At 40.6% G+C, this 15,865-nt stretch overlaps 4 protein-coding genes across 4 annotated transcripts; 1 reads left to right on the top strand and 3 right to left on the bottom strand.

Moving 5' to 3' along the window:
* Positions 1-729: 729 nt before the first annotated feature.
* tmem167b (transmembrane protein 167B) lies at positions 730-3,996 on the bottom strand. The gene is made up of 3 exons (XM_075460607.1): positions 3,830-3,996; positions 2,951-3,082; positions 730-2,345 (listed from the first exon to the last, which is right to left on the bottom strand). Exons 1-3 carry the CDS (start codon positions 3,837-3,839, stop codon positions 2,263-2,265), a joined length of 225 nt encoding a protein of 74 aa, XP_075316722.1. The 5' UTR covers positions 3,840-3,996; the 3' UTR covers positions 730-2,262.
* A 600-nt stretch (positions 3,997-4,596) lies between these two features.
* LOC142377756 (protein kish-B) lies at positions 4,597-8,309 on the bottom strand. Its single transcript, XM_075462063.1, has 3 exons — positions 8,180-8,309; positions 7,699-7,830; positions 4,597-6,957 (listed from the first exon to the last, which is right to left on the bottom strand). The coding sequence occupies exons 1-3, from the start codon at positions 8,187-8,189 to the stop codon at positions 6,875-6,877; spliced, it is 225 nt and encodes a 74-aa protein (XP_075318178.1). The 5' UTR covers positions 8,190-8,309; the 3' UTR covers positions 4,597-6,874.
* A 2,066-nt stretch (positions 8,310-10,375) lies between these two features.
* Positions 10,376-11,776, top strand: LOC142377755 (protein FAM107B). The gene is made up of 3 exons (XM_075462062.1): positions 10,376-10,528; positions 11,239-11,377; positions 11,517-11,776. The coding sequence occupies exons 1-3, from the start codon at positions 10,389-10,391 to the stop codon at positions 11,640-11,642; spliced, it is 405 nt and encodes a 134-aa protein (XP_075318177.1). The 5' UTR covers positions 10,376-10,388; the 3' UTR covers positions 11,643-11,776.
* A 455-nt stretch (positions 11,777-12,231) lies between these two features.
* b3galt6 (UDP-Gal:betaGal beta 1,3-galactosyltransferase polypeptide 6) lies at positions 12,232-15,479 on the bottom strand. Its single transcript, XM_075460600.1, has 2 exons — positions 14,962-15,479; positions 12,232-14,458 (listed from the first exon to the last, which is right to left on the bottom strand). Exon 2 carries the CDS (start codon positions 14,446-14,448, stop codon positions 13,429-13,431), a length of 1,020 nt encoding a protein of 339 aa, XP_075316715.1. The 5' UTR covers positions 14,449-14,458; positions 14,962-15,479; the 3' UTR covers positions 12,232-13,428.
* Positions 15,480-15,865: the final 386 nt, after the last annotated feature.

Raw genomic sequence — 15,865 nt, 5'->3', positions numbered from 1 at the left:
GATTACAGCATTGTGTTCTTAGCACTGAATGTCCCTCGAAGTTTGGTAAACAAGCCACAGTTCCATAGATAATTGCTTATCAAACACATTTGGAAATCTGCAGTTTTTTCCCTGAAAAAAAAAATTTGAATATATGCTGGAGGGGCATTAAGGGCAGAAGATTAAAAAGAGCATATAGGGTTCAAGAACTTGGATGGCATCTGGTCAGTTTATTAGAAAGCGGGAGACTGAAGTCTAAAAATAAAGTGGGAAAAAAAACAAGTTGAGAGGTTTAATAGTCTGATATGTGGTGCACAGCGCGCACCGTGAAGCATGTTGTGGGAAGGGCAGTGATGTGGGGAATTCTCTCCAGCAGACTTTAGAGGGCTCATGGGGTGAAAATGAAAGCTGCAAAACACTAATATTTTGCAGGAAACACAAACCTGATTCAAGATTATTTATTCTCAATCAAGGCAACAACTCCAAACACGATGAAAGGAAATACTGCTCAGAAATGGCCAAAATCAGAAGCGTGAGGTTTCAATCCAGCCTTCTTGGCAGGTATTTAATACCGCTAACAAAGCAGGTTCGCATTGTCCAGATGTGCAAAGCTGATCCTTGCACACATATTACAAGACACTAGATTTGTATACAAATTGACATAGGGTGTGCACTTTATTAATAGTGTTCTGTACAGTTTCAACTTAACACAGCATAAACATCTGGGCTGAATAAGACGACAGACAGAAGTTTTATGTTCAACAGTTTACTTAGGATTGCATTTTATCCCCGCCAAAGTATATTACTTGTAATGATACAAATAAGGTGTAAGAGATAAATAAAAAAAAAACAATACATGTATAAAATGGCATTATATTTAAATCTTCAGGCAGGAGAATACAGGTATCCAACCTGATATGTGCTTCTTATTAAATTATTACTCTGTTGAGATGCTCTGCAATTTTGAAAGCACTCTGACACCAAAGTGACATTCATCCCAATTAGTGATACTAAAAACGTGTCACATTGAATGTCTATCTAAAATGTGATAAACAGCACTGTTCAGAAAAGATAAAAGATTATAAAGACAATTTATGGTTTAGACAAGGACATCTTTATATATTAGCTTTATCTTTTCCTACACCACTTACAGGAAAATTGAAACAAAAAAACAAAACAGCATGGTGAGGAGCAGTTGGAACTGATTATCAAAGTTTGATCACATAACCTCTGGCAAAACTATATAGCTTTTTTTTTTTTCAAATATATACAGCTAGGGTAATTATAGGTTTTATAAAGGAAAAATGTATAGCGCAGCCTCTGCCCTTCGATTTTCTGCATCCTTCAATATAAATAATCATGCGGTGAAGATGAAGACAGGAAACAGTATTACCCAACCACAGAACGATGACACGCAAACCAGCGGGTTCTCTCAATTGTAATAACTGTACTGTAGATTCATTACGCCATGTCAGTATATTGTCCATCAGATTTCCAGATGGAGAAGCGTGATTCGTCACTCCAGAGAACGCGTCTCCACTGCACTAGAGTCCAGTGGCGGTGTGCTTTACACCACTGCAGCCGACGCTTTGTATTGCACTTGGTCATGTATGGCTTGGATGCAGCTGCTCAGCCATGGAAACCCATTCCATGAAGCTCTCTACATGCTGTTCTTGAGCTAATCTGAAGGCCACATGAAGGTTGGAGGTCTGTAGCGATTGACTCTGCAGAAAGTTGGCGACCTCTGCGCACTAGGCTCTTCAGCATCCGCTGACCCCGCACTGTAGTTTTACGTGGCCTACCACTTCATGGCTGAGTTGCTGTCGTTCCCAATCGCTTCCACTTTGTTATAATACCACTGATAGTTGACTGTAGAATATTTAGAATTGAGGAAATTTCACGACTGGACTTGTTGCACAGGTGGCATCCTATCACGGTACCACACTGCAATTCACTGAGCTCCTAAGAGCGACCCATTCTTTCACAAATATTTGTGGAAAGAGTATGAATGTCTAGGTGCTTGAATTTATACACCTGTGGCCATGGAAGTGATTGGAAAACCTGAATTTAATTATTTGGATGGCTGAGTGAATATAGTGTATTATTCAGGAGGGATTTATTAATCCAGTCACCAGACGGGGGCAGCACTGGCTCGACATACAGAGTCCACAGGCCCAGCAGGGTTTCATCGGTCATATAATCCAAGTGGTGTCCCACAACAAGGATTAACAAATGACCACGGAGTTGAGTCCATCCCCAGACTGCAGCCATCCAGTCAGAGTATCATTTCAAGAAAACAATGTAGAACGCCATGGTCACGCAGGAAAATGCCATGGCAAGGTGAAGCCTCGTTCCAATTATGGCAGCTGAGGATGAGAGATTGTATGAGTGAAGTAAACTGGTCAGCAACTAACAGATAAAACATAGGAAAAGAAGGTGAAACAACACTGTACATACATAAATAACATTCAGGGCTGTTAAGTGCTGATTATTCCTTGTGACAGATCCACAAATGTGATTTGGGGCAGAAAAAAAGCAATAATTATAATATCTCTCAAACCATCAATACATATGTGACATTCCATTAAGCAGCATTCATTTTTGGCTTTTTTCTCAGCTGGTGTAATCCTGTTAAATGGTTGCTTATTTAGCACAATAACATTGTACTTTATCTAATTTTGTTACACTGCCTATAATATTAAACATGAGATACAAAACAGTAAGCTCAGCAGTAACTGTATAGTCTATGAGACATTTACCGACTGACAAATGACTGCTTCCTTAAGTTTATCTATCTTTTAAACCACTGATAGATACCTGCTCAGTCATTGTTTAGTTTAAATATCCACTGTGCAGGCGCACAGAACATATTCCACAAAGTGACATCTTAAGGACATAAAGAGCGCAACAGCTGCAAAACAGAGACACGTGTTGTGCTGAGCCATTAGATTGTCTTTTACTTCTTGTTTACCTTTGTAGAAGACACCCCACACTCCTTTCTTCTCAGACAGCAGCCAGTTGTTGAGGCGAGGTACCTTTTTGAGGTATGCACACGTGCAGATGAACAGCAGCCCAAACACCAGGATGCCGTCAAAAGAGTACACTTTGGAACAGGACACCAAAGACAGGAGGACATTGTTGTAATATTGGTAGTGATTTTAAACATACATTTGCACTTCATCTTAACAATAAACCAAGAGGTTAGGTAGAAGGTCAGTTTCAATGGACCATATCCACAACCTGAGCGAATGCTCCAGTTTGTATCCATGTTAACTATTCAAAGTTATTTAATGAAAAACCTTGGCTTGAGCTGGACTTCCCCTTCGACGTTATTTTGCAGGCTGTATCGTTGAGTCTTTTTAGTTTCAATGAGTTGGAGCACTGTACGTTTTTAAGTTAGGTAAGGGAAATGTCACAATCTCCTTTACAATATCACAAAAACTTTACTCTCTTCGGAAAGACTGGATACTTTAAGAGGTACCCTCTGGCACTGGCGACCAATTTTTCCTGTTTTGTTCGAATACAGTTGTGGTCTCTCTTGATATATTTGGTATTAGCTGCATTAGTCAAGTGCTAGTTAGCAAACAGCTCTGTGGTCGAAAGACACGAGATTCAAGTTGTATAGCAAACACGGCAAGCTTATCATTTTATCTATCAATGTTAACAATCGAATGACATTACGTTGCCAGCGAGCTAAACTAATTTATTTTATTTTTTTAACAGAAAGATAATACAACCCAGGGCTAAGTCTACAGCTAAGCTAGCCTCAACTAGCTCTTCCAGATAAGTAGCCCAACTTAAATGTCCTGTTCTGCTGCCGCAAGCTTGTCAGACGAAGCCGTACACCTACCATTGGTCATATCTGCAGTTTACTTTTCGACGATGTTATATGACTGTTACTCTTTCAACATTAACAATCCATTATATACTTTAAAGTAAAAATGTACTGTCATGAAGCCTGCACCGCAGTACTGGGTTGACGTTTCCTTTTCCCTGGTTTACACTCTTCTTCTAGGTTCCATACTTGTTGTTGATGTTGTTGTCCAGCTGACATTACTGCCATCTATTGGAATATAGCGTTTCAGCTCTCTGACGTGTAAATGTATCCACAAACTTCTAAAGATACGTGTACAAAAGTTGAATTTCAGGTATATCACTCTTTTATTGCATATACTTTCTCAACCCACGAATATGTTTAAAGTCAGTCTAGATCTATATATGATCTTTTTCATGCAACACCATGAAATATTTGGCCACTAATTCATAATGTACTGAAATGTGACTTTCCATCAGTTGGTAAAAAAGAAAAAAAAAACTACAACCCTATTTCCATGAGTAAACTTGTGAACTTGTGTAAAATGTAGATAAAAACTGAATGTTAGGCAACTAATTGCTGAACCTCTAAAAATTCCCCTGTTCTTGTCAGACATACAATTTCTTCAGCTCACCAGTTCACAGCCTTTTGGGTCTTTTTGTTTTGTTTCATAATGTGGTAAATGTTCTCAACGGGTGTGAACCACAGGCGGGCCAGATTAGCACCTAGACTCTTTCACTGCAGAGCCATGTAAGAGGAGAATGTGATATGACAGTAACAAATCTTATTTCACAATTCAGGTCTTCACTTAAACAAGCTTCCACCAGCCAATGCCTATTTTAATAAAATTGTGTTTCTTTTGTGTAAAAATGAGCTTCTTTAAAAAAAAAAACACTATAAAAGCGCTTTTTACTGTTTAATACGTTGTGTTTGAATTATAATTTAATTGAATACAGGCTTTTAGAGGTTAGCAAATCTTTGAAGTGTTTTTACACTCACATGCCAACTTTTTTAGAAACAGGTTTATACTATTAGTAGACTGTATCAGAAACAAATGAGTATTCCTGTATATCGAAGCATAAAAACCAGACTCCGATTTTTATTCAGAATGTGGCAAAACCAGATGAAGGCAACACCTAGAAGTGGACACTGAAGAGACAATGAAGAAACAGGTGACAAATGCTGGCCTCTGTTAGAACTCTGCACCTGGACACAGCGCTGGCAGCAGCAGAGGGAAGGATGAGGATTAAAGTGAGCTTCCACCCACACTTCAATGAGCTGATACCATCATACAGCAGTATCTAATTTGATTGTTTTTTATACATATGGATGAAAGGACCATCTTTATTGATGTACGTGTGTTCAAGTCAGTTTTGTTCATATTCCAAATGGCATTGACTAACTCCTGGTATTCATTTAGGTGTCACAAAAGATGGTCCACAGAAACAGAAGAGGTAAGATTGAATCAGAGAGCAGTCCAGTTCATTGTCTCAATTAATTTTTAAAAGAAATCTTTCAATATAAATAATCATGCGGCGAATATAAAGACGGGAAACAGCATTAACCAACAACAGAACAATAACATGCAAACCAGCAGGTTCCCTCAATTGTAATAACTGTACTTTAGATTCACTATGCCCTTCATGTCAGGAGCGCACACATACACTCTATTGCCAAAAGTATTTGCTCACCTGTCTTTACATGAACTTAAGGGACATCCCATTCTTAATCCATAGGATTTAATATGATGTCAGCCCACCTTTTGCAATTATAACAGCTTCAACTCTTCTGGGAAAGGTTTCCTCAATGTTCAGGAGTTTGTTCATAGGAATATTTGACCATTGTTCCAGAAGCGCATTTGTGAGGTCAGACGCTGATGTTGGATGAGAAGGCCTGGCTCGCAGTCTCCGCTCTGATTCATCCCAAAGGTGTTCTATCGGGTTGAGGTCAGGACTCTGTGCAGGCCACTTGAGTTCTTCCACGCCAAACTGGCTCATACATGTCTTTGTGGACCTTGCTTTAGTGCACTGGTGCGCAGCCATGTTGGAACAGGAAGGGGACATCCCCAAAATGTTTCCACAAAGTTGGGAGCATGAAATTGTCCAAAACCTCTTGGTATGCTGAAGCATTCAGAGTTCCTTTCACTGGAACTAAGGGGCCAAGCCCAGCTCCTGAAAAACAACCCCACACCATAATCCCCCCCCCTCCACCAAACTTTACACTTGGCACAACGCAGTCAGGCAAATACTGTTCTCCTGGCAACCGCCAAACCCAGACTCGTCCATCAGATTGCTAGATGGAGAAGCGTGATTCGTCACTCCAGAGAACACGTCTCCACTGCTCTAGAGTCCAGTGGCGGTGTGCTTTACACCACTGCATCCAACGCTTTGTATTGCACTTGGTCATGTATGGCTTGGATGCAGCTGCTCAGCCATGGAAACCCATTCCATGAAGCTCTCTACGCACTGTTCTTGAGCTAATCTGAAGGCCACATGAAGGTTGGAGGTCTGTAGCGATTGACTCTGCCTAAAGTTGGCGACCTCTGCGCACTATGCTCTTCAGCATCCGCTGACCCCGCGCTGTAGTTTTACGTGGCCTACCACTTCATGGCTGAGTTGCTGTCGTTCCCAATCGCTTCCACTTTGTTATAATACCACTGACAGTTGACTGTAGAATATTTAGAATTGAGGAGATTTCACGACTGGACTTGTTGCACAGGTGGCATCCTATCACGGTACCACACTGCAATTCACTGAGCTCCTAAGAGCGACCCATTCTTTCACAAATATTTGTGGAAAGAGTCTGAATGTCTAGGTGCTTGAATTTATACACCTGTGGCCATTGAAGTGATTGGAAAACCTGAATTTAATTATTTGGATGACTGAGTGAATATAGTGTATTATTCAGGAGGGATTTATTAATCCAGTCACCAGACGGGGGCAGCACTGGCTCGACATACAGAGTCCACAGGCCCAGCAGGGTTTCATCGGTCATATAATCTAAGTGGTGTCCCACAACAAGGATTAACAAATGACCACGGAGTTGAGTCCATCCCCAGACTGCAGCCATCTAGACAGAGTATCATTTCAAGAAAACAATGTAGAACGCCATGGTCACGCAGGAAAATGCCATGGCAAGGTGAAGCCTCGTTCCAATTATGGCAGCTGAGGATGAGAGATTGTATGAGTGAAGAAAACTGGTCAGCAACTAACAGATAAAACATAGGAAAAGAAGGTGAAACAACACTGTACATACATAAATAACATTCAGGGCTGTTAAGTGCTGCTTATTCATTGTGACAGATCCACAAATGTAATTTGAGGCAGAATGTTTGCCCACTGGTTCCACCATAACAAGTGACCCTCTGAGAGTATTTTTCTGGGGCACTGTGGCTACATCCCTGACTTTGCACTCCAAAGGATCACTGTAAATGCTCTAAAAAAAAACACATCTGGGTATGTGAGATTACTCTTTGGAAAATTGAGTAAAATCAATACAGGATTAAAAAATAATATTAATAAATAAAGATGAATAAAAACAATAGTACTTTATCATGCTGATGTATATGTTCTTTCAGATAATTAGCACAATAACGTTGTACTTTATCTAATTTTGTTACACTGCCTATAATATTAAACATGAGATACAAAACAGTAAGCTCAGCAGTAACTGTATAGTCTATGAGACATTTACCGACTGACAAATGACTGCTTCCTTAAGTTTATCTATCTTTTAAACCACTGATAGATACCTGCTCAGTCATTGTTTAGTTTAAATATCCACTGTGCAGGCGCACAGAACATATTCCATAAACTGACATCTTAAGGACATAAAGAGCGAAACAGCTGCAAAACAGAGACACGTGTTGTGCTGAGCCATTAGATTGTCTTTTACTTCTTGTTTACCTTTGTAGAAGACACCCCACACTCCTTTCTTCTCAGACAGCAGCCAGTTGTTGAGGCGAGGTACCTTTTTGAGGTATGCACACGTGCAGATGAACAGCAGCCCAAACACCAGGATGCCGTCAAAAGAGTACACTTTGGAACAGGACACCAAAGACAGGAGGACATTGTTGTAACATTGGTGGTGATTTTAAACATACATTTGCACTTCATCTTAACAATAAACCAAGAGGTTAGGTAGAAGGTCAGTTTCAATGGACCATATCCACAACCTGAGCACATGCTCCAGTTTGTCTCTATGTTAACTATTCGAAGTTATTTAATGAAAAACCTTGGCTTGAGCTGGACAAAAGATAGAAAGATAATACAACCCAGAGCCACGTCTACAGCTAAGCTAGCCTCAACTAGCTCTTCCACAGAAGTAGCCCAACTTAAATGTCCTGTTCTGCTGCCGCAAGCTTGTCAGATGAAGCCGTAAACCTACCATTGGTCATATCTGCAGTTTACTTTTCGACGATGTTATATGACTGTTACTTCTTCTACATTAACAATCCATAGTATACTTTCTCTTCCCTGGTTTACACTCTTCTTCTAGGTTCCATACTTGTTGTTGATGTTGTTGTCCAGCTGACATTACTGCCATCTATTGGAATATAGCGTTACAGCTCTCTGACGTGTAAATGTATCCACAAACTTCTAAAGATACGTGTACAAAAGTTGAATTTCAGGTATATCACTCTTTTATTGCATATACTTTCTCAACCCACGAATATGTTTAAAGTCAGTCTAGATCTATATAGGATCTTTTTCATGCAACACCATGAAATATTTGGCCACTAATTCATAATGTACTGAAATGTGACTTTCCATCAGTTGGTAAAAAAAAAAAAAATAAACTACAACCCTATTTCCATGAGTAAACTTGTGAACTTGTGTAAAATGTAGATAAAAACTGAATGTTAGGCAACTAATTGCTGAACCTCTAAAAATTCCCCTGTTCTTGTTAGACATACAATTTCACCAGCTCTACAGTTCACAGCCTTTTGGGTCTTATTTTGTTTTGTTTCATAATGTGGTAAATGTTCTCAACGGGTGTGAACCACAGGCGGGCCAGATTAGCACCTAAACTCTTTCACTGCAGAGCCATGTAAGAGGAGAATGTGATATGACAGTAACAAATCTTATTTCACATGGTCTTCATTTAAACAGGCTTCCACCAGCCAATGCCTATTTTAATAAAACTGTGTTTCTTTTGTGTAAAAATGAGCTTCTTTAAAAAAAAATTTAAAAACACAATAAAAGCGCTTTTTACTGTTTAATTTTTTGTGTTTGAATTACAATTTAATTGAATACAGGCTTTTAAAAATGGGCAAATCATTGAAAGGTTTTTACACTCACGTGCCAACTTTTTTAGAAACAAGTTTATACTATTAGTAGAATGTATCTGAAACAAATGAGTAATCCTGTATATAACGAAGCATAAAAACCAAACTCAGATTTTTCATTTTATTCAGAATGAGGTTTGAGTGAGTTTTCTGTTTCTGATAAGTGAGGTGTCCTATTTAGCTAAAGAAATTAGAACAAAAGTGTGTTATTCAGTAATGAATAAACAAAACAGAGAAATGCAGAAAGGATAAAGTTAATATAACATACAAATATTCTACATTCCTCTGCAAAGCAGTGAAACAAAAGCCCCATTTGTTTTGATAGCAGTCTTCCAAGTGCATTATCCACATAGTTACATTAGATAATCCTAATCTCTACATATGCTGCTGCTCAGAGACAACAGACGTTTCTCCTCTAAAGGGAACAAATGTGGAACAAAGAGTCGTAAGACAAGTAATGAGATTTGATCAGAGTTCAGTGTGGCACACCTGCTCCGATCAGCCTCAGTGTAGCCGCAGCTCACTGTGCAGACAGCCTCTCCTACTGCATTTGTTTCTGTGGGGGACAGACCACTCTACCTTTTGCACTCTACCTGTGGAATCTCTTTTTTTTCTGAACAATGCGTCTCTACCAGAGCACACAGGTAAGATTATTTTGATTATACACGCTTCCGAGCTGTTTGGTGGGGAAATAAGGACAAACGTTTCTAACCAAACAGAGAAGTTATGAGGTCTGAATAAAAAAGGTGGGCATATGATGGACTCGGTTTTCAGGGTCCAACTATTCTGCAGCAGTTTAAACTTGCTTTATTTTTTAAGTTTAACATCCTGACTGTTTCGACTGATCGTGATGAATACAAAAAAAGTCGGTGTACCATCATCATCCCTGAAGACATTTAATGTTTACAAGTTATTTTGAAGAAAGCAGCGTTTGCTTTTTTTCTTGTCATACTTGTACCCGTTGACGATAATAAATGCAGTATCTAATTTGATTGTTTTTCATACATATTGATGGAAGGACCGTCTGTGTAGATGTACGTGTATTCAAGTCAGTTTTGTTCATATTCCAAATGGTATTGACTAACTCCTGGTGTTCATTTAGGTGTCACAAAAGATGGGCCACAGAAACAGAAGAGGTAAGATTGAATCAGAGATCAGTCCAGTTCATTGTGCCTCAATGAATTTTTAAAAGAAAAAAAAAAAAGCAATGAAAGTCATATCTCAATATTTAGTTTAATTTTTATTTACAAACAAGCTGTTATACACACTGACTTCCATGTATGCGTATCAGACAGACATCACTGCTGGATGATCCCACCTCACAAGGTGACCGAAAATCAACAACAGGAAGAAGATGAGCTCATCAAACCACAAAAGCTGATAAATCCCATGCTGGCCTCTCTCCAACTCAGAGCTCTTCATCAGGAGCTGCTATTCTGTTGCAGACGGTAAGAAAACATGAAGCCTTGTGTTTGCTTGGCCGTGTTCCGGTCAAAGGTTCATGCTGTTCACGTGCAGATAATGTCACATTAGGTATCAACATCTATCAGGGAATTTTAAACCTTAAGTCATCGTAGAAGATGGAAATCCATAAAGATGTATGATCTTAATTTTTATAGCAGGTTTTGTTAATGTTTTTTCTGTTATTATCTAAGTGACCCCTTGTCTTCTTTTCTTTTTTGCTGCTAATTATGTATTTTTTCTGTCATAAGTGCAGTCAAAAAGTAGTGATAGTTCTCTTTGTCTTCTTTCTAACTGCCACCCCCTCCCTCAGCTGACGAATCCTCTTAGACCTTCCCGGTCCAGCTGACCGAGGTTGTGACCGCAAATAAGCAATATGCTCAGGTGGTGTTTAACGCTGACCGAGTCAAAGGTGCAGCACCATCCAAAACATCACTGCTGATTTCTCCTTTTGTTGTTGTACACAACAGTGCGAGGTGTCGGCTACGTTAAGAGTGGTTTGTCCACATATTTTAGGTTTGTAGTAGATCTTTAATGCACATAATTGTACAGGCAATTTAGGGTTTTCCTAACTAATCACATCTAATTTGAAACAGTTGATCGGCAGCACCTCAGGGACAAAGTATCCTCGCACTTCTGGTTATTACTTCTAATCTAGAAATACATTCCATCTCTCTGTGTTTGGTTGTGTCCTCAGAGGTGTCCTGCCGCGAAGAAAGCCGGAGCTGCAACGCGTGCTGGAACACAAAAGGAGAGAGCAGAAACGGGAGCTGGCTCTCTCCCCTCCCTCTGACTTAGAAATGAAGCTGCGCGCAAGACAGCAGAGAACACAGAGTGTAAGTATGATAGTTCTAAAAAAGAAAAAGTCGATAAAATGAACAGGAAATTATGTGATAATGTACTCTATATATACATACATACGTATAAGATTTTGTTAAGGAGTATGCCCAAAACCTGATGTCTCCTGTCTTGCAGTACGAGCTGGAGCACAGGAAGAGGACTGAAAGCCTGAAAAATGTGCCAGAGTTTGTTCGTGTGAGACGAACCTTGAGGTGTATCCCGAATTCCTCCCAAGTCCTTCCAGAGCATATGGGCAAATAAAACACTGTAGATATGACAATATACTCTTGGCTTGATCAGTTGAAAAAAAGAAGCATCATTTTCATACGTGTCACGTGTGATTATCAACATTTTCAAGCCTTTGTTTGAACTCTGCTTTGGGGCCAAAATGAATAATTAGGAGACCATTTCAAAATTTAAAACTATGCTTTAAACATTTCCTTCAAATGTGTGTTACAAGACATATAGCCAAAAGGTTTCTCTTTACAAGAGGACCCTTGGCTAAATATGACTGCATTTTTGATGAGTCGCTGCATTTTGTAGTGTCATATTATCATCCAGTCCTCTCAGGAGCAACTTTTCCTTTTGTTGAGTCTTTCATAGCAGGGGTGTCTTTGGCTACAACTCCTCTTTTTCAAAAGACACAGATGCTTTAAAGTAACATGAATGCATTTAAAAACTGTATTAAAACATCTGTTGGGGCTTGGCGTGTATGACTCCAGTCACAGCAACCCAATTTAAATTGAACCTGAATCTGTTTGTGAGGAAAGCGACACGTCGTCGTTCGCACAAATATAACAGCGGTCACACACACAAAAAAAAAAACAGTATTGTTAAAAGAGTAGTACTATTTGAGCTCCAGAAAACTCTTTAATCAAAGCTGCTGCACACAGTTTTACAAGTTTTAAGACACAGCTAGAGACATCAGGGGGAGAGTTCAAGGTTGGAGAGCCTCACATCACAAAAGACAAATAATCAATAAAGAATGATTATCGGAATTTTTTTAAAAAGCCACAAAGTGCTGGGTGTGCTGCTCGCAAACATTCACGAGTAACTTGATCTCTCCGCACAGTCAATGCACAGACCTCAACTCTACAGTGCGACTGCTGCATTGGCCGCGTTGGTAACATCACAGACTACTCGCATAGGCCCCACTATATGGATTAAGAAGGAAGGCTGCATAAAATGCATTTAACCATTCTCTCTCGCACGTTCTTTGTACGTTTAAATTCGCTCAAAACACTTTGAGTACTGTAAACAAGAGCATTTCGTTCAAAAAGCAAACAGTTTTCCACCGACTCTGTCAAACATTTGCCCAACGCGCGTTTAGCAGTAAAAACGGTATCCACACCGGATCCACTGCGCTTTTGTCTAAAAGCTCTTCCAGTGCCATGTGTTTGCCGCGCAATAAGTTAACAATAAATAAAATACAAAATAAACGGTTTCACATAAGAGGACGAGAAAAAATATTAGACATCAAGGTGGGGTAAGAATCTCCCATCTGTCTCACTGTACTATCTACAATACTGAAATAACATAACATACAGTATCTCGTGGTGTTATAATAAACAAGAAGCTTGGACGTACAGCAGATAAAGCACAGACAGAGGAAGAAAGTAGGCCACCATTGTTGTAAACTGGAGATAAAAGTGAGGTTCATTGTGCTAATGATGCAGGACCGAGATTGGCTTCCAACACAAATTCAACTGTCATACAATTTGGAGTTGTTTAACTCGTATTTGACTTTATAACAAAAGCTTCAGCTCAATTTAAAACCTCCGTCTGTTTGTGAAAACAGAGGTCACATTCTATTCTATGCTATTACACCGAATTATCAACTAATATTAAAGTGATTTTTCTGTTTTCACAAACAGAACAGTGGTTTTAAAACATTACAGCTTTTGCTGGGACTTCTAGTGCGAGACAAACAACTTTAAATGGCTTAACAGTGGAGATTTTGTGGGGGAATTAAAAAAAAAACTTTCGTGACAGAATAATACTTAATAACAAGGGAAAAGAAATGTCAGCCTTGTGAAACAGACAACATTTATGGAATCCCATCTTTTCTTTGGCAGCACTGTGAGGGTGGCACACTCCAGTCATACACATAAGACAATCGCAGCTTGACCTCTTCCTTGCAAAGTCTGCCGTCACGCTGCAGAGTCTGGTGTTTTTCCAACATGTCCTCAAGGCTCTGCTTATGTGTCACCAAGTATTTGTTGTTGCAGCCGCGCGATTTATACTCCGTGTCAAAGCGTGGATCGTGCGTCCGCCGTACATCTACCGGAGCCAGCCAGGCGCCCAGTGACACATCCTCACTCTGCCACGTCTTGAAGTAGCCTGCATTGAGATGCACGTATTGGATCAGGTCAGCCGAGAGAATGTAACCGCCGCCCAGCGCGTAGGGTAGGTAGTAGTCACAAAGCTCCCAAGAGCTTTCGCGCCACTTCCCAGCTGTTTTCACCCGGCCTCTCCCTGAGAAGAAGCCCCAGTATAAACGGTTGGGCTCTTTGCCCTTCAGCTCATCTTTAAGGAGGTCCAAGCGGGCAAATGTGTCATCGTCCGCTTTGAAGACGAACTTGAAGTCCACGTTCTGGTCCAGCCAGGAGTACATGTGGAGCAGCTTGAGAGTTAAGTTCTCATAAGAATCTTGCAAATCAGGAAGCAAGAGCAAGTCTTTGTGCCTCCCTTGCTCTGTGTTCAGATTCTGAAGGTCCTCACTCAAAAGGCCTTGAGTCCCGACCACAAACATGGCCAGAACATCAGAGTCTCGCTTGGCAAGCCAGGTACTGCGGATGATGCTCCTGCGTTCTGTGTACTTGGGTCCTGTTGTGATGAGGACCACGAGGAATGCTGATAAGCTTTTAGTCATGGGGGGAGCGTTATGCTGCTCTGAACGGGGCTGCAAATCATTACCGTGGGGGGCAAAGCCCGGAGGATCTGAGTGACCCTGTTTCAGGGTTTCGGATGTACATTTGGCCAGGAAGACTAGGACTACAGCAAAACTGCAGACAGTGCCAATGACCAGAGCCGTTTTGTGGCGGCAAACCAGACGGAACAGATTCATGGTGCAGAGTCTGGGGTGAAGCACACAAACACTGTTAATATTACCACAATTCAATGTATTATGGTATAAGGTGAAAACAAATAAAAAATAGACAACAACAGATTTCTGCAAGCATGGCTGCAAAGGAACAGTTAATGTGCAGGGATTTATAAATCACAAATCAAAATTGCTTGTTTATGTCATAAGATGAAGACGCATGAAGGTGCAGCTGGTTATTAAACGACATCGCATATTTGCCTCAGGGTTTGAACCTCTGTGTGTACGTGCATAACAGGCCCTTTAGAGCACTGCCAAATAATCGGCCAGTAAATGGCACTAAAGCGGTGGCTGTTCTTTTCACCAGATAACGGAGCAAGTCAGCAAAGGAGCCTCAAATCAGCTGAATACTGTGACTTAGCTGCACCGCCTACTTGTTAAGCACACAAGCTGAGCTACCCCGATCCGTGTCACGGCAATGTTGTGAGCAGTTATCAATTAAAGAGGGTTGTTTATGAAAGAGGATTTGTCATTTACCTTATTAACACGAGCCTGTCGCTTCAGCGCTGCAGCCAGGACGGGCCACAGGCAGCGGCTGCGCAAAGCTAGCGTTAGCTACTGAGATGAAACCATCTGAGCACCCTGTCAGCTCACTGGACAATATGTAAACACACACAGCTTATTCATGCTGGTCTTAACACGAGATAGAGAGCAGCGCGTCTAATGGGACGGTTACAATAAGCTGCTCGAGGTGTTATCTGGTGTCACTGTATTCATTTTCTGCCTTGCAGCGTGAATCCAATCAGAACCGTCTGGCAGTGACGAAGAGGAACCGGAAGAGAGGCCCCCGACAGGGGACGATCAGAATGATACAAAGAAACACTTGTCATGCGTTTAATATCACTTTCAATTCAAAAACGGGCATTGATAGAATGTAATGAATATAAATACATATCACGGGTGCGAAAAGCACACGAATTTCAGTGATATTTACGGCATTTAGGGTCAGAAAACACCAAAGGTTAGTGAGAGTGGAAAAAGAAGGAAGCTGTAGACGGAGTTCTGACCGGAGCATGCGCACTATGCATCTTTACTTACACCGTCAGAGCAAAACCGGAAGTCGGCTCGTTTGCTTCAAAGTCAAAGCGGCATAGGATAGGGTGTAGCTGTCAAGAAAAAAATTAAGGTTTAGGGTCAGTTTATCACGTGTTCTTCTCTGTGTTACATTCTGTGGGGCTCTAAGTAGTCTTGTTGGTCTCTTCAGCTTTCTACACAAAGTCAAACCTCAGCCGTGCCAGAGCACTCTTGTACAGTCTCCAGTTTGCAGTCACTGTATGAATCTCCTCTCAAGAGTGTGCTTTAACTTTCATGACAGTATAGGCAAGGATAAATTTCAGAGGATCATTAAATAACTGACATGTAGCTGGGCATGCTTGAGTTA

Source organism: Odontesthes bonariensis, chromosome 3 (genome assembly GCF_027942865.1).
Source record: "Odontesthes bonariensis isolate fOdoBon6 chromosome 3, fOdoBon6.hap1, whole genome shotgun sequence".
Classification (NCBI taxonomy): Eukaryota; Metazoa; Chordata; class Actinopteri; order Atheriniformes; family Atherinopsidae; genus Odontesthes; species Odontesthes bonariensis.
Note: the sequence above shows the minus strand (reverse complement) of the source record. Positions and strands in the feature narration are given on the sequence as shown.

Excerpts from the sequence above, each read along its gene's own strand:
- LOC142377756 (XM_075462063.1), bottom strand. Across the intron at positions 6,958-7,698 it reads GTGGGGTGTCTTCTACAAAG|CTGCCATAATTGGAACGAGG; the intron begins GTAAACAAGAAG and ends TCTCATCCTCAG.
- tmem167b (XM_075460607.1), bottom strand. Across the intron at positions 2,346-2,950 it reads GTGGGGTGTCTTCTACAAAG|CTGCCATAATTGGAACGAGG; the intron begins GTAAACAAGAAG and ends TCTCATCCTCAG.
- LOC142377755 (XM_075462062.1), top strand. The coding sequence starts at position 10,389 with ATGATCCCACCTCACAAGGTGACCGAAAATCAACAACAGGAAGAAGAT. Across the intron at positions 10,529-11,238 it reads CTGCTATTCTGTTGCAGACG|AGGTGTCCTGCCGCGAAGAA; the intron begins GTAAGAAAACAT and ends TTGTGTCCTCAG. Across the intron at positions 11,378-11,516 it reads GACAGCAGAGAACACAGAGT|TACGAGCTGGAGCACAGGAA; the intron begins GTAAGTATGATA and ends CCTGTCTTGCAG.
- b3galt6 (XM_075460600.1), bottom strand. The coding sequence starts at position 14,448 with ATGAATCTGTTCCGTCTGGTTTGCCGCCACAAAACGGCTCTGGTCATT.